We start from the raw sequence: 21,823 nt of genomic DNA, 5'->3' as shown, positions 1-21,823 counted from the left end.
TTGAGTGTGTAAACTTTCATCAGTGTGGACATCCTATTATCACACTGATTTAGCTAGCTGTTCATCGGGAAAATATGCGATGAACGTTGATTCAAGCAAAATATCAGAACTCATCATCATCATAGCTTAACCTGCAAAAAAAGTCCTTCGATCCCACTCTTTAAGTAAACGTAACCCCGAGGAAAGAAAAAGAAGAAAGGAAAAGTAAAAAAAACAAAGAGAGTAGTGGTCGAAAAATCGCAGTCACCAAGTTGAATACATAGTATTAATCATAACATGAACAGCTCAAGCCTGTATGTATAGAAAACGCGTATGCTTTTTGTAGTTTTGCTTCTTTTGGCGTTTATTTGTTCCTTTACCGCTTCCTTCCCCGTTCAAATGGTATAAATATGTACATCATTACAACCCCACTCTCACCATCCCCTACTGCACCCAACCAAACCAAACTCCATCTCTTACCTCTGATCTTACGCTGTCACCCCTGCACACGCACGCAAACACTTGCGCCTATGGCTCTCTGCAGAAGAACCATGCTTGTGTTTTTCTCTCTCTTCTTCACTTTCTTTTCCCTCTCGACGCAACAACACCAAAACCTCCAAAACAGTTCACTTTCTCAGTCTTTCCCTCTTGTTTCACTTTCTCTCCGTCCAAACGCTTCCAAAGCTCTTAATCCTTCCCTTGTTTCACTGCCCGCGTCCAGGCCCAAGCAATACCCAAGACTCAGAACCCCAGCGTACAACTACAGATCAACTTTCAAGTATTCTATGGCTCTGGTCGTTTCTCTCCCAATAGGGACCCCTGCGCAGACCCAACAGATGGTATTGGATACTGGCAGCCAGCTCTCGTGGATTCAGTGCCACAAGAAGACCCCAACGAAGCCTCCTCCTTCGGCGTCGTTTGACCCCTCTCTTTCTTCTTCCTTCTCCGTTCTGCCCTGCAACCACCCCATTTGTAAACCGCGAGTTCCCGACTTTACCCTGCCGACTTCTTGCGACCAGAACCGTCTCTGCCACTATTCTTACTTCTATGCGGACGGCACTTTGGCCGAGGGCAATCTCGTCCGAGAAAAATTCACTTTTTCCCCTTCCCTGTCGACCCTTCCTCTGGCCCTTGGCTGTGCCCAGGCTTCCGTTGACAACAAGGGAATTTTGGGAATGAATCTCGGACGCTTATCCTTCGCTTCCCAAGCTAAAATTTCGAAATTCTCGTACTGCGTGCCCCCCCGCCGGAACCAACCCGGTTCCTTACCAACCGGGTCGTTTTACCTCGGAAACAACCCCAACTCTGGCGGATTCCGATACGTTGATCTACTTGCTTTTGGCCCCAGTCAACAGCGTTTGCCAAACCTTGACCCTCTTGCCTACACCGTTGCGATGGAAGGAATCAGAATCGGCGCCAAGAAGCTGAACATCCCGCCGTCCACTTTCCGGCCCGACGCCAGCGGTTCGGGTCAAACCATTGTGGACTCGGGCTCCGAGTTCACGTACTTAGTGGAGGAGGCATATAATAAGGTAAGGGAAGAGATCGTGAGATTGGCGGGCCCGAAGCTTAAAAAGGGCTACGTATATGGAGGAGTGTCCGATATGTGTTTCAACGGCGACGCGATGGAGATCGGACGGCTGGTAGGCGACATGGTGTTTGAGCTCGACAAAGGTGTAGAGATTTTGGTGGAGAAAGAGAGGGTTTTAGCTGACGTGGGAGGTGGGGTCCACTGCATCGCCATCGGACGGTCAGATAGGTTAGGGGCAGCGAGCAATATAATCGGGAACTATCATCAGCAAAATCTGTGGGTGGAGTTTGACCTGGTCAACCGGAGAATTGGTTTCGGTAAGACCGACTGTAGCAGATCAGTGTAGTGTATATTATAACGCTGGTGTTGCATCATGCATGTGATTTTCACTTTCATCTGTAAAACCGTATAAACAAAACTTAAATCCCAAAAAAAAAAAAAAAAAAAAATCAGTACGTACGAATGGTCATGCTGTGTGATGATCTAATCGGATGGTCCATAATATCAACAGTCATGGCAATTTTAAAAGTGGAGCCGGACAGTGTTGTAATATAAAGTTGAGACTAATGTGTATACGAGGATGTGTACTATGTTCTATATTTGTGCATCATTTTAGTGAAAATTAGATTTTGTGTTTTTTTTTCTTTGTTGCGTATCTTATGAGTGTAGCAAAAGGCCTTAGATTTTTGACTTGTAATTTGGCATGAGGTGCTGATCTATCATCTATGTCATTGTGTTTATGGGGGCAAAGGTGAAAGGTGGGCAAGAATAATAGAGAAGTGAAAGTGATCACTGACCCCTCTGGGAAGGTAGATTGTTCCGTATATTATCATCAGCTTTCTGACCAAAGGGAGATGTGCCATTGGGGATCGAGCTCTGCTCTAGAGAGTCGTGGTGGAATACAGAAAGGAACCCCATAGGTAAAAGATTTAAATGGTACAAATTTGGCTTGCACTTTGTGCGTCTAAACAAACACAACACGACGACCAGACTGGGAACGAAGAGAAATGAAACAAAATAGGAGAAAAGGAAAAGTGGAGATGTAATGATTGTGAAAAAAATAAATGAAATGGGTGTTTCTTGTTTTCGTGGTTTTTCCGTTAGAATTGGTCGTGGCTGGAGGACTGAGACTGGCACCCTTGGTAAATCGAACAACCCTAAAGTGTTGTCCTTATCACGACAGACACTTATGACTTGGGATGTTTGGTTAGATTTAAGTAGACGTTGGATCTTTGCATGGTTTTGGAAATGAAAGCCTGGGAGATGATGAATAATCAGTATCAGAGTGGAAATAATATGAACGGTAATATTTCTCTTTCTTTTCCCTAAAGGGGAAAATAGGAGAAGAAAGAAGGGACCCACCACGAGGACCTCTTCAAAGACAGAAAATATCAACAGATATGGTGGTATGCGTTAAACAACATGGCATGAGACGAGGGATTTGAATCCGGCAGCCCTCGTTGGTGTGTACTGTGTGTTTGTGGAGCAGTTGAGGCTGTTCCCAGGGCTTTACGACTCGACGAGGTGGGGTGTGGGGCCGTGGGCTCCACCACCTTAACTTGGATGCAAGGAAAGTAGACAACAGCTGCTTCGGACCCTTCCGCCGACCCAATCTCAAGCTCCTTCCACATATTCCCGACACTCGCATGATTATTATAAAACTTTTACTTCTTTGTTTACCTCGGCACGTGTTTTGACACGTGCTTTTAACAAATATTTATTCAAATAAACAAATGGAATAGATCTTCAGAGTTTTTCATTAAACACTTTATATTATTTCACAGATCACATCATTAAAAATAGATAAAAATTAAAAATAGATAAAAATGAAGGGAAGTGTTATATATATAAAGAAATTATATAAAAATAAATATATAAATTGATATAGTTTTATGGTTTCGTTAAATCTATTTTATAATAAAAATAATTTTATAATTTGTATCATATTAAGTCACATTAATTTATGAATTTATTTTTATGTAATTTTTTTTATGATTAAAGTATTTCTTAAAAATTAATGGTAGACATAATTTTAGAATGCAAAATTTAAAATCAAATCTAAAGTTTAATTTTTTTTTAATCTAGCTATAGCTACATCTTAAAATAATTTTAAGGCTGCGTTTAAATGTTGAAATGAGTTGAGTTAAGATGATAAAATATTGTTAAAATATTATTTTTTAATATTATTATTATTTTAAAATTTGAAAAAATTAAATTATTTATTATATTTTATGTTAAAATTTAAAAAAATTATAATAATAAATTGAGATGAGTTGAAATAAATTAGTAATCTAAAAGAAGCCATAAATGTCTGGTCTTGAAATACTCTGCACATCGTGAAAAACCTTATTGACACCTTTGTAGGCACAGCCAAACTGTTCAACTTAGTATGTTTCACAGCCAAAGTTGAAAATAAAGATGGCAAAGAGGTGTTAGATATGCCAAAACAAATATATGTTCTGGGTAAATTAAACGGTGGGGTCCAAACATTTAAAGAATAGGCCTGAGGGTAGCTGTCAATTAATATCTTCTTTAAACACTCGATTGGGAAGACAAACCCAACAAGTACGTATACTAATAACTTAAGGACAATCGTGGCTGCATTGAAACACTTAAAAAAATATAAAAAGGCTTCCGAGTGAAAGTAAAGAGTAAAGAGAGAGAAAAATAAGTAAATGGAGGAAGCATAATGTAATGTAAGAGAGAAGAGAACAACTGGCAAAAGAGAAAAAAAGTAATGGAGTGGATAGATCTCTCACTTTCAGCCAATCCTCGACAACCTAACCCTGACCCCATTCAAAAAACTCAACACAGACTGATAGACACGCACGACCTCAGAATCCCACCATTTGTTTTTCTTTTTTTTTTTTTTTATTTAAATTATTATTTTCGTAAGAATCCCACTTTCTGCAAGAAAAGGATGATGATGATCGATGCAAATCGGTTTTACCAAGGAAGGTTGGTCACCGTCTTTTTTGAATATGAGCACCAGGGATCCAACCCTTTGTTGCTGGCGATGGCTTTGTGCTCCACTTTACTGGGGCCGGTATCTTGAAAAAAATCATTGTTTATTTACAATCAAAAAAATATATTTATAGTTTGAAGTGTTATACATTAAAGCGTGGCTTTTGTTGCTGGCTTGCTGCGTTTCTTTGAAGTAGAGAAATTTGAAAGAAAGCTGGAGTGGTGTGTCCATAAATTGGTTTTGTTGTGATTGTGCAAGACAAATTACAAAAGTCCTGTTGTGGGAGGTTGCTTCCCAATAGGATATTAATGCTAGAAACGGCCTTAGCTGGAGCCTGGATGGTATGTTTACAGTGTTCTGCAAAGTCCAATTCTACTAGAAACTAACAGCCTTGATAATGATACTGCCTATCACATCACCGTATGGAAGAATTTAGAAGTTGCATCTATAATTTTAGTGTGCATAAATTCTGTGCATTTTTAAAAAAAAAAATATATATGATGTGACATTTATAGATAAAAAAATTAATATTTTAATAATAAATTTTATTATTTTTAAAATAAATTTAATACCGTTGAAATAAATTGAAATGAAAATTTAAAATTGAATAAAATATCATTAAATATTATTTTTTAATAATATTATTATTATATAAAAATTAAAAAAATTATAATGATGATATAAAATAAAATAAAATAAAATAAAATATTTCTTATATTCAAACCAAACCTCACTTTAAAACTGTATCTATCCTAATTAGCAAGTGACACGTATGAAAGCAAGATATATAGCTTCACAGTGAGAACTTCTTGGTCGGTCTCAAGGGAGAGCACGTAAAAAAACAACCCCACGATGCGTCCCGTCCAAGTATATTGCATGCATTATGTGTGCGCAACTACTAAATTAGAATGCATATCTATTATATCCTTTAAATTTACAGCTTATAAAATATGTTTGTTGACACATCAAATAATCTTGTCACATAAAAAGACTATAAATTTTATTTTTTGATAACTATAATAAATATTACGATAATACCAACTCATGACTTGCAAAGCTTTTTTGTCTTAAATTGTAAATGCTTTGATTGCAAGATAAATCCCCCCCTTTTTAGTTCGAGTCCCACGAACCAAGTTCGAAGGCGTGAACAAGGCGAATCTTCAGTTAAATACATGTAAAAATATATAGAATTTGAACCATCTCCCGACATCATTCTGCCTCGCCCCTTATTTTAGAGTACACTGCTGCAACACCCTGCCAAGTCTTGGCTTTGAAAGTCTAAACCAGCCCAAGCCCAAGATAGAATAATCACATGTTGACAAATCTTTTCTGAGGAATCAATCGTAGCTCAAACCTTGGCAATAGCAGAAATATAGCCGAAGTAAGTTTCCCTATGTTGTCAAGATAATGTACCAATTCCCAACTGAGTCCCTACGTATATGTAGAACTAGAAACATATAGATTAGAAACCACATCTCTTATCTCAATGATATCAAAGGGACAGGAAATGAATGAAACTGGGGGGACATGGATGAAATACTAAAAATAGAGCTGTTGAAAGTGCATAAACGTGTAAACTAATATTTCTCAGACTTCCATTTAAAATATATATGTTTGTTTATGCATTAATATCTCTCATTATCAAAATTGAATCGCTATTTCTCTTCTTCAGTGTTTCAATAAACATTTCTGTATTTTGAAAATGAATATGGTAATTGATTCATAATTTATAACCTCAATAAAGAGGAAACATATCTATGCAAGATTAGTCGGGTGTCCCTCAGCTTGATCACAAGTCATCGAGACCTTCATGGAACGTTTAGAAATTACATGCAAAAACATAAAGCATGAAAAAAAAATATATATATAGATGTTGGCCATAATATGGTACCGGGATAAACTCATATCGGCAGCTGTATGCTATATTAACCTGTCAATTTCAGTTTGGTGAGTTCAAATTCAACTTGCTTGAACTACTGAGTTCTTTCAAGCAAACTCACTGCACCTATTCAATAGCACTCTGTTCAATATTCCGCCAATTTTCAAATTAAATTATGAGGGTAGGAAAGTTTTTTCTTGGAGATGTTATGGCTAAATATACATTAACCTTCTCAGATGTGTTGTCTACAATTGCTGTTGATCTTCTTCCAATTTAGAAAACCTGACGAATCTTTTCATGTAAATTATCCACATTAAAGCAGTAAGCTATTACCAAACTTAAATCCACTCATCAACGAGGCCAACCTACTTAAGACGATCATCATGTGACCTGAATGGCTGAATGAAATCACTTAGTAGTGGACAAGATGCCTAATAGATCTGAAAGAAGCTCCTTGGCATTTTGTTATCCACCAACATCTTCTGCTTTTTCATGCTTGAAATATCCTAGTAGACAGATGCATATAATGTTATTTGGAAGGATCCCTTTGTTAAGCACAGCATACATTAGCATGTTTCGACTTCAGACCATTGGTAGGCGTGTCATATGTTAAACTATCACCCTGCCATCTTGAATCCTTTTTGCAATTCTGGCTTCGAAGTAAGAAGTCAGAAAGCAGAATAATATTCTGCTGAAGTCATGGGACCTTGCATATTTCAAGCAAACTAAAAAACTTGACTGTCTGAAAACCCAAGGCACTTTATAACCATCCACGGCAATCCCCTTACAGGGATCAAAGGTATAATATCCAATCTCCAGTTCTATCATGATTTAACCTTCAAGTTCTTTTTGTAAGAGAAATAAAAGCTAACACAACAACCTGCAGGAATTGCTCAATGTTGAGGACGAGTTCCCTTTGAGTGTCCGCTGTAACAGGCAAGTGACATATATTGAAAGGCATGGCAGTAGATGATTCTTGCACTTGCGCTTTCTAGATTGCAGTTGCTCTTGCCACAATGGCGTGAGTCAAAAGACAGCCAAATGAAAGCTATTCTTTTTTCTCTGTTTCAGAATTCTGCCATAGATATTCAGGCTATGTCCATAAGCAATGATTTGGTAGCTCCTTACTGACTGGAAACCATCCAATGATTGGAAATCATCTTAGGTTGCTCTATTCATTTGTGTTCTCTGAGCAGATGAAGTAAGAAATTATCTCAAGTATCCTTATTCATGTACAGGTCAGGCATTCACCAGTCCATTGAGCCGGCTAACCTTCATAGTTGTTATTTTGAAGACATGTCACAATCATCTCCTGCGGCGATCCTTTGAACTTTTACTGAATTCATTAACTAGGGCAGTGTAAGAAGCATAATCTGGAATAAGTCCTTTCTCACTTCGTAATTTATCAAAATACTCTGGGTTACCATTCTTGCAATGCCCTTCTAACAGAATATTGTATGTAATATCATCCGGAATCACCCCCAAATTAAGCATGGCATCTAAGAGCATATTAGCATTTTTCATCTGCCCCCGCTTACAGAGTCCATTCATAAGCACATTATACGTTACAATTCCAGGTACATGTCCATCACCCTGCATCTCCCTGAGCAACTTAAAACTCATTTTAATATCACCATTCTTACAAAAACCATCCATGACCATTGTATACGTTGCATCATCAGGCTTCATACCAGCATTCACCATCTCCCTCAAAGTTCTTTCTGCATCAACAACTCTTCCCTCTCTAGACAGCCCCGAAATAAGAGCTGTGAAAGCCACATTATCAAGCTCAATCCCTTCTTCACTCATTTCCTTCCTAGTCTTCATGGCCGACTCTAAATCTCCTTCCTTGCAATATCCATCAATTAGTGTAGTGTATGTGATTTTGTCAGGTTTCAAACCCTGCGCACTCATCTCATCAACAAGCTTCTGAACTTTTTCCAAATCTCCAACCTTGCAAAGGCCATTGATCACTGTATTGTATGTTATCAAATCAGGTTTCACACCTTTCCTCAACATTTGCTGATAAACTTCCATGGCTAAATCAATTCTCCCATTCTTGCATTGACCATCAATCAAAGTTGTGAAAGTAACATCATTTGGAACCAACCCCCTCTCATGCATTTCATCGAACAACCTATTTGCATCGTCCAGCCTACTCTCCTTACACAACCCATTAATCAACGCACTGTAAGTGAAAACATCAGAACACATGCCACTCTCCTCCATGACCCTCTTCAACCTAAACCCCACTTCTAACTCCCCAGACTTGCAATAACCATTAATCAAAGTATTGAAACTAACAACTGTAGGACGCAAGGCCCACTTCTCAATTTCATCAAATACCAGCTGAGCTTCTTTAAGCTTACACTCTTTACACAGTTTATGCATCAAGACATTGAAATTATACACAGTAGGCGGATAACCACAATCCAAAATCTCCATATAAAATGCCCACGCCGAAGCGGGCGAGTTTGACTTCATCATCTTATCAAGCAAATACCCACAACCACGAAATGGGACTCCAAATTTATGCTTCCTGATCAATCTAAAGCACTGAATAGCATCTGACACAAACCCATTATCCGCATACGCATACATCAAAGCATCAAACACAAAACTGGAGTAATTGGTACCTTTGGTTTCGATAACGCAAGCAAAGACTGAGCACGCCGAGTCCTTGCCTTTCCGAGAGACAACGAAGTGGAGAAGGGACTGGGCTTGTGGGAGCATGTTACGGGAGGAAAGAAAGTGGATCATGGTGCAGTAGGAGTGGAGGGTGTGGCGGAAGGTGGGCTGGGAAGAGAGCCAGTCGAAGAAAGAGAGGAGAGAATGTGGGGGGAGAGAGTGGGGGTTGAGGTTGATGAGATTGATTATGTGATTGGCTGTGAGGGACGGAAGGAGCTTGTTGAGAGAGGAGTCGCCGGGCTTTCCTTTGGTGTTGAGAATGGCCTCAGAGATTGCTGAGAGTAGCGGGTCGTATTGGCAAGGTGGCGGAGGGGGTGTATACTTGTACCAGGGTGGGTTGGAGGTGGATGAGGAGAAGGAAAAGGTTTTGCGGGGACGAGAAAGAGAGAAGTGTGTTCTTGAGAGTCTGAGGATGGCCATGGCTGTGTTTCGATGCCGGCTTCGATATTAGTGGCTTTGATGGTGGAAGACAAGATGAAGAGGACCGGAGGACGTCGCTATCATTGCATGAGGTTCAGAAAGAGGAGCGAACTGAACATCCGGCATATTAATTCCATTATAGAATCTAAAATTAGAAAAAATGAAAAGTAATTATTATAGAGAAATGATATCTAAACTAAAGGGTAACTGTAGTGCAATCTCTTTAATTAGAAAGATGTATAAATATAAGACTTATATAATAAAGATTTAGTTTTTTTAATAGTGAATTGTATTCTTTTTCAAAGGGATAAAGGATTGCACAACACTTATATACTCTACGTCTGTATCTAGTATTATTTATTATTATATAATATATATCTTAAATTGATAAAAGGGCAAAAAAAAAAAAAAAACGTTTCTGCCTCGTTTATTTTTTGCATATGAAATAAGATAAAGATGAGATTAAAGTTAAAAATTGAATAAAATATTGTTAGAATATATATTTTTAATATTATTTTTATTTTAAGATTTAAAAAATTTGAATTATTTATTTTATTTTATGTGAAAATTTAAAAAGATTATAATAATTAAATAAAATAAAATAAAATAAATTAAAATAAATTATAAAAACAAACGAGACGTTAATAAGAGTTATCGAGTATGGTGGTCTTGTGGGAACACGACTTAAATCAGGAAACTGGGCTGCTACTCTCAGCAAGTCATCTGGCTGCTAACATATACACCATGGGCTTTTAAGGGGCTGGCTCATGGACTTAATTACCACTATCTACTCCATACCATTATAAGTTGTGATCATAATGGATTCACGCATACAAACTTTAGTCCATGTCGCATCTTACCAAACACAACAAAAAGATCGATCGGCACCTAAAAGAAGTTCTAATTAGTACTAGGTAATTGAAGTTTTTTTCGCTTTTCAGCCAAGACAACAAAAAACATCTGGCTACCAATCAAACAGCAGATACCATTTTGTCATCCTTCAAGATGGTACCCTCCAAAAAGCAATGATTTTGATTTGGATTTGATGAATTATTGAGTATGTGCTATTAGCAAGTTTCTTTTTGTGAGAGACAATATACATCGGACATCAGCCCACAGAAACAGTACCTTGCATGTGGGCTGCAGCAGGAAAAATACAAACACAAAAGTTACAACATCAAGTGGTCAAGATTTTTACTTCGAAATTAAGATCATGCATGAATTCTTACAGCATTTTGATGATATTCTTTTTCTTTGATCTGACATCATTTTTAAGCCATACATGCACAAAAAATAACAAGTGATCAGAAAGATAAGAAGCAATTTTATTATTCTTTATTTTTTTTATTCCCGTGGGCTGTATGCATGCTCACACTGCGTCAATAGGCCCTTCTTTTTGTCTCTTCCAGACAGCAACACGGTTGATCAAATGAATTCTATAACAATTTGTTGACTATCTTTCCAAAAGCATGCTCGATCAAAAGCCTTCTGGCCAGCCATCCATAATTTCGGTGTGCGTAGATCGAAGAGATTTGTAGTTCAGCGATCACCACGTAAACCTCTTGGAAAAGTTACACCTATAGCTAGGATGACTTAGCTAGGAGGTGCGTTGCAGTAGTCTTGCAGAGATCAAGACAGTAGTTGACAATTCAATATTACAATTTAATTCGATCCAACGACCAAACCAGAACCCAATATTGCAACTGTTCATGATCATCAGGCATGGCTGCCCCGTGGCCTACATGTAGCTAACCACCGGTGTGCGCTTTTCATGAGGTTTCCGGCGATCTCTGAGAGCATCCACCACATGATCTTCCCTCGTGCCACATGCAACCATTGCATGCCTTTGCCAAAACCCTTTCTTTTTCTTTTTATTTTTATTTTTCTTCATTCCAGTGCCGGTACCATTACTCAGCAATACTGTCACGTTTTCTTGGTGACGATCATGATGATCTCCGGCCGCCATGAATTTTCTATGAAACTTGCTGCCACTGGATTCTATCAGACAGTCCAGTTGCCGGGAAATACTCTCAATCTCAAAAGCATCTAGAAGAGATCTATCAGTATAGATCGGACTACTCGACGCTTGCGAGTATCCTTCCAATATGGCTTCTTCTTCGGCCATTCTCATGGCTTCCAGCTTGAAAAGAGACGGTCCAGGTGTTCGACGAGTCCTCATAAGATCAAATTCAGTCATAAGCCTCCCCTCCGACCCAGGTCCACGTTGGAACCACGCCCATGCAGCCGCTTTAACCGCAGCCAATTCATCGGTGGTAGCTCTTGGCTTTTTCCTCTCCAACAACAGGCTCATCAGAAAGGGTGCAGATAGCATATTGATCAGGAATAATTTGAAGCTAAGGGCTTTGATCTAGTTGGGAATGTGTGGGAAAATTAAGTTCCACGCTTTAAAAGGGAAGATAACGTAGCAGTACTGATGTTGGTGATGGTTTTTACAATGGTGGTTGAATATCATGTGTCGAACGAAAGGTATTTGGTCTCGTGGGGTGTTTTGTTTTGGCATCGTGGTGTTGTCAGAATTGATTAAAGATCATTTATAATGAAATGGGCATTAGGTCCAATGGAAGCTCGATGTTAGGTGGGGAGTTGTGGGGGAAGGGTCCCCCAGCCTCAGGACTGGTTTGTCCCAGCAAAAAACTGTAATATTGTGACTTGTATACATCGAGCAAGATTATTCGCTTGCCAAAAAAAAAAAAATAATAATAATAACAAAAGGGTCCCAATCATGGGTGTTTTTTTGCAGCCGGCCCCAGGCGTGTACGGCACGATGTTGCATGCTATCGGGCATCGTGTTCGTATTAAGTGCATGCAATTCATGTAACCACCAGATATAATATCCCTATAATTTCATGGTGGATGATGGTTTATGCACTATGCAGAGCTTTACATCTACACTACAGATCATGACATCGACCCTTCATGTTTCTAAACTTCACTTTTTACAGCCTTTTTACAGATTGTAGCACAAACGTACGAGACTCGAGTGCGCGGTCCACCATCCATGGCACTGGCAGTCCCTCGCGAGTGCAGAATGTTCTTTTTTCATTTCAGTGGGTTATCAAAGGAGAAAAGATTAGTTAATAATGATTTGACGCTAAGCCTATATGTTTTGGAGGATATCATGTTGATTTGGATGGGTACTCGTTTCCTTTTATTTTGAGGATTTCGTGCAGGGGACGGCAAAGGAACCCTTCCTAAGTTCTAACCCGCCTCCAGTTCTAATAGAAAATAGGAAAAATCCAGCCCCATGGGAATCCCGGCGTCACAAATCAAAACTTCTAGAAATAACAAAAATCCGTCCAAGCTAGACTCAATCCGCCCCATGGCAATACCCCAATTCAACGACCAAAAACCCAAAATTGATTAGGATAAGAATGCCGTAGAGCTCTTAATAGATTTTTTCATCCTATAGTTCTTAAAGGTAGTAATTGTCATAGATAACAAAATCCTAACCATTTAGTCACAAACAATGGTTGAGATTTCAAGAATTCCACCATCTAGATAATCTAGAATACGTAGATTATCTTAATTAAAAAACCATTACCATGTTAATTGGTGATAATTTCCTGCTCGAGGATGAAGCCACGCAAGGGACACCTTGCACCAACACTGCACACACATCCAGCCACTAGGGTCAACATCGATGTGAGACGAGGTTACCATGTCAAGCTATCAACTGATAAGATGACTACCCACAGAGAGAAGATATACAATGATAAAGCAATGGCATGAGATTCACACATTCACAAGCATTATTTTTTAAAAAATAATTCTTCTCATCAATTACTATTCACTCCCACATCTCACATCTTATGAAGAAAAAAATAAAAAAATAAAAAGTCGTTAGGTGTGTAGTATGAGAGTGAATAGTGATTGATGTATAACAAATCATTTTTTTAAAATATCTAAAACTTATTAGTAATGCTATATAAATTCCAAAGTGTGCAAGTATTATGTACTTCTTTAAAAATAAAAAATAAAAGTAAAATTCATTATTAAAAAAATAATTTTTTTTACATGAGTCTCAGTTTTATCCAATTTTTTAAAAAGGAGTTTGCAGAACTTACTAAGACCAAATATCATTTCTCAAAACTTACATCAAGGTTCCAATAAAACAGAAGGGAAGGTACAGAGCAAAAACCAAACCCTCGTCCTGTCTTCTTCCAGAATCCAAGTCGCATTCTAGTAAATTAGTAATAAAATGTATACCCACCCATCACTTTAATAGGACAGAAAAAACTCAACCCATTCAGAGCGAGGTTGGCTTCTGATAGGGTGGAATAAATTGTCATCCCTAAAGGATTATAACGTTTATTCAGCCTAGAACAATTAATCATATACATCGAGCCACCTTGCTCAGTTAATAGTAGTTTTGCTGGGAATATTAGTCAAAAAGTTGAATACAATAAACATCAATGAATTTATCTCGTCTCCAGTCAACAAGATTGAAAGTGCAATTTCAATCATACAGCATCAGGTGACCTTGTGCTGCTTCTGAAACATGATTACTATGATTTAAATCGAACTATAATAATCAGGATCTGAAATTATTTTTTTATTTCAAACTTCAAATTATGTTCTAACAGTTGGCAAGCAAACAACAGATACAATTTCATGTGCCTCATGTATTAGAATCCTGTAAAACTTCGCGCAAAAATCCCACTTGCTAATAAGAAGGTATAGGTGTCTCTTGTATAATTCATGTGTACCTAGGCAGCACCTACTTTTATCACCAATAAATTATGGCTTATCACAATATAATGTAGAGGAACCATTTATGTTCATTTGTGCATGGCAGGTGGCATAAGAACTGGACCTACTCCTTCAGATGATTTTCCGGCAGTAACTGCCGCTGTTGCTGCCATAATCAGCTTCCAGCTTAGTTTTTACGTTTCCTGTAAGGTGAAATTTCAGATTCAACACACTTGATTTCATCTTCCAGATTTTGTAAAGTTGCTCCTTTAAACGTTCGTGTCCCATTGGTACTGCCATTGCGCATCAAGCTTGAAAGATGCTTCAAACAGGAAAGATACTCGGCCTTCACTTCAGGGGAGTCAGAAATAGACTTCACGGTTTCAAACTGCAGAGAAACACGCCCAAACTTTAGCATTTTTCCTTCTACATTCATAAATCAAGCCAATATCTTCATTAAGTAAACAGATACTTATGGTTTGTATCAAAATCTACACGCTTCAAAAGGCTAGTTTAAGCAAAAATATCTGCAATCAGAAGGAATTTATGTTCCAAAAATGAGAACACCACAAATAAATTACTCTGAATAATGAAAAAAAATTCACCAGAATTCTCACTTAATGTATTAGCTGTTTCCTACTACATTCATAAATCAAACCAAAATGAGAACACCACACATAAATGAGAATTTATGTTCCCAACTAGCAAAATGACAAAGACTAACTTTTAACATTACACAACTTCAGTAGGGAAAACATCACTTGCTGGCATGGTCAAATCGTATTAGTTCCTTTCATCCAAAGTATTTGTTCAACGGCCAAAGTGTACCTCTTTGTAAGTGGAAATGCATTGGAAAAGTGCATTCTCGGCTTCAGCAACAGGTAAATGCTCCTGTTCCATAACAGAAATGTAACACTGGTTCATCCATTTGGAATAAATTACTTAAAACAAAACAATCATAGGAAGATGTTTGGCACAACATCAAAAGGATCAGAAAATATGCCACAGTAATGACCCTTTCCCAAGTCTCACTCTACGGAAAAGCAGTCATTTCAATTTCCATTTCCAGGGATTGCCGCCAACCCAAGTCAGATAAAGCATTTATAACTTTATTCTCCACTTGCAATCTGCGGGTCATCAATTCTGGAGCAATTAAACATATGGCTGATTCATCTACTTCTCTTTCTAATTATCATCCTGTTGATTCACCTCAAAAGTGTAACCCTAGCTAATGGTTTCCTCACCAGAGTTATCAGCTCTAGCACTATCCATCTCAGTCCCGACATTGACTAATTAGATATAATCATGAAGAAAAAGAAGCTAGTCAAAGAAATATTATGACATGGATGGACAAGTATAATAAGTTAAGAAAAACATGAGTGCACACACACACCCGTGTGCAGTCATCCACAAAGATTTGCCGCTTATGACTCTCTCAAGAGGCAGTAACAAAATATTCATCACCAAATAATTTGGAAGTTGAGTCGAGGATAGAAGATTTGATTCTATAGGCTTTTTAACAATAGAAATAGCGAAGGAAAGTGGTATTCCTTTCACTCCTTGAGTACACCAGCTTTCTTTTGCAAGAAGCTAATTCCTTGCTAGAATCAATAAAAACGTAAAGCGCAGATAACTATAAGTATGAGACCAATGGAAGTTGAAAGCAAACTTTCAAAGATTCAGCAATTCAATCACAATAAGGAATCACCCGTACTATCTAAAGTGAATACAGCACCATTATGTGGTCAAAGAAGGTTATTGGTAGAGGGTTCTATGGCAGAGGGCAAAACTTTCTCCAATAAGCCAATCAAGATTTGATGATAATATTCTGCTCTTCTTTGACATAATGTGCTCCTAGCTGAGACGATATAGTTGGGTTACAGTGATTTGAAAGGATTCTAGGATGAGGGTGAACCTTGACAAACCATAAAATAGGTGGTTAGTGTTCCAAAAGCAAGTAAGTGATAGCATTCAACTTTGTATGTTTGACTTGCACCTTAAGCCTCTTTCAAAAGTTATGTGAGACCTGGAAAAGATTTTGCATATGGCCAACCATATGTGTCTTCATTTCCAGTTCTCTTTGCATCTTTCTGTGAGCTTCTTTTATAGATTCAGGATCTTCAGCAGTTATGCATCAATCTTTCTGAGTTGTAGTAGCTAGCTGAATATTCAAGCACGAGGAATTTAGCTAGAGTTTTCTTGAAAGGGAATATCCTGGCAAAGCTCCTCATGAAAAGAGAGAAACCGAATTCTTCAAACAAAAGCAGTTAAAAACAAGGGCTCCTAGTGTTCAAAACACTATTGAACAGTAAACAAAAGCTGTTAAAGATTGTAAAAAGTCTTGATTCCTTTTTTTTTTATAAGTAAACGGTAGTATAAATAAGAATAGGCAAAGCCTAGGTATACAAGGAGGTATACAAGAGATAGGACCTATCTAGTTGCTAAAAAAAGAAAGAAGAAAATCAGGTACATTTAGGCCATTAAAATCTACAGCACTAGCCCAAAGAAGTAAGGTGCGGAAAAATAAAATTCTATGATCCACTATTGTCCGCTCCTTATCATCAAATGTCCGCTCATTACGCTCCAGCAATATGCACCACATAATACAAATAGGAACCATCTTCCACACAGCTTTGATTTGTGGAGCACCACCCGGCATTACCCAGCAAGCCAATAACTCTACCACTGTAGCAGGCATGACCCAATTCAACCCTATTTGAATGAACACATCGCTCCACAGTGCTCTTGCTAGCTCACAATGTAGCAAAAGATGATCCATTGTTTCGCCAACTTTCTTGCACATACAACACCATTCTAGAATAATAACCCGGCGCTTCCGCAGATTATCAGTGGTCAGAATCTTACCCAGAGCCGCTGTCCAAGTGAAAAATAGTGCTTTTGGAGGTGCCTTATTCCTCCACAATCCGCTCCAAGGAAAATGCATATTTGGAAGCATAATAAGGGACTTATAGAATGAGCGAACCGAAAAAACACCCTTATCTGCCGGATTCCACCACAACTTATCTTCTCTCAATCCAGACATCCTCGTAAAGTACACTCGACTGAAAAACTCCTCAACACTGTTGAGTTCCCAGTCTTGAACTGCTCTACTAAAGGTGACATTCCAATGGAGTTGATCCCCTGAACGAACCATGAGATCTGCCACTGAAGCCTCTTGATCACATGCCACACGAAAAACGGAAGGGAAGGCGTGCGCTAGAGCCTCCTCCCCACACCAAATGTCTCTCCAAAATTTTATACGAGTGCCCTCACCCACCAAAAATTTAGTATGACGAGAAAACACACCCTAACCACGTCGTATGTGCTTCCAAACCCCCACCCCATAGGACCCATTCCTCTCTCTAGTACACGAATCCCCCCATCTTACCATGTTTCCAATCAACCACTAATTTCCATAGAGCTTCTGGTTCCAAATTGTATCTCCAAAGTCATTTCCCAATCAATGCCCGATTAAAAGTTCTCAAGTTCTTTATCTCCAATCCACCTGAAGGAATTGGTCTGCAAACCTTATCCCAACTGACTAGATGAAACTTGAATTCATCTCCCATCCCACTCCATAAGAAATCCCGATTAAGTTTTTCAATTCGTGCCGCCACAATAGCTGGAATTGGAAATAAAGATAGAAAGTAAGTTGGTAAGTTAGAGAGAGTAATCTTGATAAGAGTCACCCAGCCTCCTTTCAACAAATACAGTCTTTTCCACCCAACCAATCTTCGTTCTATTTTCTCAACAACTGTGTTCCAAATAGACAACGCCTGTGAAGCAGCCCCCAATGGTAACCCCAAATATGTCATAGGAAGAGAAGCGACCTTACGCCCAAGAGTGTTAGCCAACTGCCGAGAAATGCTGACGTTCCCAACAGGCACTAACTCTGATTTATCAAAGTTAACTCTCAAACCTGACGCTGCTTCGAAACAAAAAAGAAGCACCTTCAGTGCCCTAAGTTGATATTGCTTTGCATCACAGAAAATTAAAATTAAAGTGTCATCTGCGAATAATAAGTGGGAGACCGAGATAAGGCCCCTTTGTGGATCACCCACTGAAAATCCTGCCATAAAACCATGACTAACCACAGCCGATAACATCCTACTCAGCCTCCCTGACGATAACGAAAAGTAGAGGAGACAAGGGATCACCCTGTCTTAAGCCTCGTGAGCTATTGAAAAAACCCTCTGGGTTACTATTGATCAAGACTGAAAATCTTGTCGTTGAAATGCACCATCTGATCCACATACACCACCTCTCCCCAAAGCCACATCTCTTCAGTAAGTACAAGAGGAATTCCTAGTTTACATGATCATATGCTTTTTCCATATCTAGTTTACAAATAATACCTGGAGTGTCAGACTTTAATCTACTATCCAGACATTCATTTGCAATTAAGACCGAGTCCAGAATCTCACGACCCCTTACAAAGGCATTTTGTGGCTTTGAGATCACTTTATCAATTGCCACCCCTAACCTGTTAGCTAGCACCTTTGAAATGATTTTGTATATCCCATTAATGAGGCTAATGGGTCTAAAGTCCTTCAACTCCACAACTCCAGATTTCTTCGGAATCAAAGCAATAAAAGTAGCATTCAAGCTTTTCTTGAATTTCCCAGCCAAGAAAAGCTCCTGAAACACATTCATAATATCATCTTTCACGACCTCCCAACATGTTTGTGAAAAAGCAGTGGTTCTATCCCATACAACACCTAGAGGAGGATAAATAGGTGCAGTTCAAATTTTATGGAGTAATAAAAATTAATGGCAAGAAGCAAATAAAAGATGACACAAATTATACAAATAATCAACACAAGGATTTGGTCACGAAGTGGAAACTCATTTGAAGAACGTCTTCAAATTCTAAAACCACTCCGGGTGTAAGCCACCACCTGAAATCCACTATAGAAAAAGTTTATTACAACCAATTTAGAGACACTCACAAAACCTTTGTAGTTCCTAAACTTGGTTTGCAACATCACGAGTGACCCACTCGATCTCTACACGCATGTAGTGTCGGAACTCCGACCTTCTATAGCTTTCCATGAGAACCTCTCGATCTCTGCATCAACAGCAGCTCCGGAAACCTTCCGGCCAACAAAACGTCCACTTCAATGGACTTTGAATGAGATTTGATCTTGAGAGTGGTATGGTGGATTTGTGTTTGTCCAAAAGAGATTCACAAGGTGAAGAATAGGTTTCTCTCTTTGGCTCTTGAAACACTTAGGGTTTTGCTCTATTTTTCCACACCACAGAACAGAAATGATCTGTTCTATTTATAGTCCCAGCAAGTCACGGCGCTCAAAACATGAATTTTTAGGTTGTCTTGAACATTGGCTCGAGCGAGGTGTCGAGCGAAGGTTGAGCACACGTCTCTGGATGAGTTCTGCTCGTGCGGTTCCGCATCGAGCGCACATCGAGCGAACCACTCTGGAAGGTTCCGCTCGAGCGACAGGTCGAGCGCCCATCGAGCGAACCTCTCTGGAAGGTTCTGCTCGAGCACTGCGTCGAGCGCACATCGAGCGAACCACTCTGGAAGGTTCCGCTCGAGCGCTAGTCGAGCCATGTTGAGCACACTTCAATCTTTTTCATGTACCAATGCATCAACACTTGTTACAACTCAACTTTACATAGGTTTTCACAAGAATATGCCAATTGACTCATTTTTCCCTCAACAATCTCCCCCTTTGGCATTTCTGTGACAAAACCTCTAACCTATACATAGGACCTAATCCTAACACACCCAAATCAGGATTCCCATTTTTCAGGCAAAAAGTCTTGAGCACATTGAGATATTTCTGCAAACACTTAGCAAACGGTTAAACATACCAATAACAATATGCAAGAAATAATCTCATAAGCATAAACATCTGTAGCACAGTTCTCAGAAAAGACTTTTCATTAAGAATTAAAACATACATTGTTTTCAATTTAGACAAACAATGGTAGCACAAGCAGCATGCGATACAAATAAAAATAACTGCTCCCCCACACAACAAAAACAAAAGCTGCCCCTACAGCTTTCTTGCTACTCCCCCTAAATCTCTATACCACTCCCCCTTAATCTATACTCCCCCTTTTTGTCACAAACGCCAAGGGTCTCAACTGTCCCCATCAGTTTGACTGCCATCATCTTCATCGAGCCGCTCCTCAATGTCGTTGAAACGTTTAGTCACAAGCTGCTGAAGGCTGTCAACTTTGGCATCAAGACGATCAAATCGGGCTTCAAGCCGGGCAAGGTACTCAAGGACCTGTTGAGGGAAAAATGAGTTAATTGGCATATTCTTGTGAAAACCTATGTAAAGTTGAGTTGTAACAAGTGTTGATGCATTGGTACATGAAAAAGATTGAAGTGTGCTCAACATGGCTCGACTGGCGCTCGAGCGGAACCTTCCAGAGAGGTTCGCTCGATGGGCGCTCGACCTGGCGCTCGAGCGGAACCTTCCAGAGTGGTTCGCTCGATGTGCGCTCGACGCAGCGCTCGAGCGGAACCCAGGCAGAGTGGTTCGCTCGAGGTGAGCTTGACGTGGCGCTCGAGCAGAACCCATCCAGAGTGGTTCGCTTGAGGTGAGCTCGATGTTGCGCGAGCAGAACTCATCCAGAGACGTGCGCTCGACCTTCGCTCGACACCTCGCTCGAGCCAATGTTCAAGACAACCTAAAAATTCATGTTTTGAGCGCCGTGACTTGCTGGGACTATAAATAGAACAGATCATTTCTGTTCTGTGGTGTGGAAAAATAGAGCAAAATAGGGCTGCTACCCGCATGGTGCGGGGCGGGGGTGCCCTTCCCCGCACCCCGCCCCGCACCATGCGGGGTTGGGGATTTCCCCACCGCCCCCCGCCCCCTGGAGGCGGGGGCGGGGTCCCCCGCCCCGGTGCCGGGGGCGGGGGAAAAACCCCCACCCGCCCGGCCCCCCGCATTATATTAAAAAAAAAAATTTTTTGGTCTAAAAATATTTTTTTAGACCAAAATTATAATATATTTTAAATAATAAATTAAAATTTATAAATATAAAAAAATATAAACTCATTAGAGTTAGATTTTGGATTGATTTGGCCTCCTAGGCCAATCTTTATATAGGAGGCCAAGGCAATACAATAGTCATCCTTAAGCAATGTGGGACTTACTACTAAGTCCCACATTGCTTAAGGATGACTATTGTATTGCCTTGGCCTCCTATATAAAGATTGGCCTAGGAGGCCAAAACAATCCAATGACTTGAATATAATTTTAAGTCTTTTATAAATTGTGTATATCTATATACAATATATTTATTTAATATATATAAATAAAATTTTTTTTTTAATGTGGGGCGGGGGCGGGGGCGGGGCGGGGCGGGGCCCCGCTGGGGTCATCCCGCCCCCCGCCCCCGCTATACCCTCTCTATGCGGGGCGGGGGACCCCGCCCCCGCATGGGCGGGCGGGCTAACCCGCCCGCCCATGCGGGGGCGGGGCGGAAGCCGGGCGGGGCAGCGGGGGCGGGGCCCCGCTGCCCACCCCTAGAGCAAAACCCTAAGTGTTTCAAGAGCCAAAGAGAGAAACCTATTCTTCACCTTGTGAATCTCTTTTGGACAAATACAAATCCACTACACCACTCTCAAGATCAAATCTCATTCAAAATCCATTGAAGTGGACGTTTTGTT

General features: G+C 39.6%; 4 protein-coding genes across 11 annotated transcripts in view; 1 reads left to right on the top strand and 3 right to left on the bottom strand.

The window, feature by feature from the left end:
- Positions 1 to 397: 397 nt before the first annotated feature.
- Positions 398 to 2,152, top strand: LOC121248122 (aspartic proteinase PCS1). The gene has a single exon (XM_041146485.1). It carries the CDS (start codon positions 510 to 512, stop codon positions 1,854 to 1,856), a length of 1,347 nt encoding a protein of 448 aa, XP_041002419.1. The 5' UTR covers positions 398 to 509; the 3' UTR covers positions 1,857 to 2,152.
- A 3,269-nt stretch (positions 2,153 to 5,421) lies between these two features.
- On the bottom strand, positions 5,422 to 9,658 carry LOC121248121 (putative pentatricopeptide repeat-containing protein At1g09680). 2 transcript variants are annotated; one of them, XR_005937397.1, is made up of 2 exons: positions 6,724 to 9,658; positions 5,422 to 5,906 (listed from the first exon to the last, which is right to left on the bottom strand). XR_005937397.1 is itself a non-coding variant. In XM_041146484.1 (1 exon), the coding sequence occupies exon 1, from the start codon at positions 9,460 to 9,462 to the stop codon at positions 7,660 to 7,662; it is 1,803 nt and encodes a 600-aa protein (XP_041002418.1). In that variant the 5' UTR covers positions 9,463 to 9,658; the 3' UTR covers positions 6,387 to 7,659. The 2 variants fall into 2 exon arrangements, 1 of the variants encoding a protein (XP_041002418.1); XM_041146484.1 differs by lacking the exon at positions 5,422 to 5,906 and having other exon boundaries at positions 6,387 to 9,658.
- Positions 9,659 to 10,653: 995 nt separating this feature from the next.
- Positions 10,654 to 11,968, bottom strand: LOC121248120. The gene has a single exon (XM_041146483.1). It carries the CDS (start codon positions 11,792 to 11,794, stop codon positions 11,201 to 11,203), a length of 594 nt encoding a protein of 197 aa, XP_041002417.1. The 5' UTR covers positions 11,795 to 11,968; the 3' UTR covers positions 10,654 to 11,200.
- Positions 11,969 to 14,017: 2,049 nt separating this feature from the next.
- Positions 14,018 to 21,823, bottom strand: part of LOC121248118 (kinesin light chain 3) — a 32,660-nt gene continuing 24,854 nt past the window's right edge. For 3 of the 7 annotated variants that reach the window (XM_041146477.1, XM_041146476.1, XM_041146478.1), the window contains exons 17-18: positions 15,001 to 15,063; positions 14,018 to 14,560 (exon numbers count right to left, since the gene is read on the bottom strand). In XM_041146477.1, coding sequence (XP_041002411.1) covers positions 14,360 to 14,560; positions 15,001 to 15,063 — 264 coding nt within the window. In that variant the 3' untranslated portion in view covers positions 14,018 to 14,359. Of the gene's footprint in view, positions 14,561 to 14,644; positions 14,700 to 15,000; positions 15,064 to 15,565; positions 15,774 to 21,823 lie in introns of those variants that run through there. The other 4 variants (XM_041146479.1, XM_041146480.1, XR_005937396.1 and 1 more) reach the window with 3 other exon arrangements.

The sequence above is a fragment of the Juglans microcarpa x Juglans regia genome, chromosome 2D, assembly GCF_004785595.1.
Source record: "Juglans microcarpa x Juglans regia isolate MS1-56 chromosome 2D, Jm3101_v1.0, whole genome shotgun sequence".
Lineage (NCBI taxonomy): Eukaryota > Viridiplantae > Streptophyta > Magnoliopsida > Fagales > Juglandaceae > Juglans > Juglans microcarpa x Juglans regia.
This window is presented reverse-complemented; position numbering and strand designations above follow the sequence as displayed.

Bases quoted from the DNA above. Each gene is read 5' to 3' on its own strand.
- LOC121248121 (XM_041146484.1), bottom strand. From the start codon at position 9,462: ATGGCCATCCTCAGACTCTCAAGAACACACTTCTCTCTTTCTCGTCCC.
- LOC121248122 (XM_041146485.1), top strand. From the start codon at position 510: ATGGCTCTCTGCAGAAGAACCATGCTTGTGTTTTTCTCTCTCTTCTTC.
- LOC121248120 (XM_041146483.1), bottom strand. From the start codon at position 11,794: ATGCTATCTGCACCCTTTCTGATGAGCCTGTTGTTGGAGAGGAAAAAG.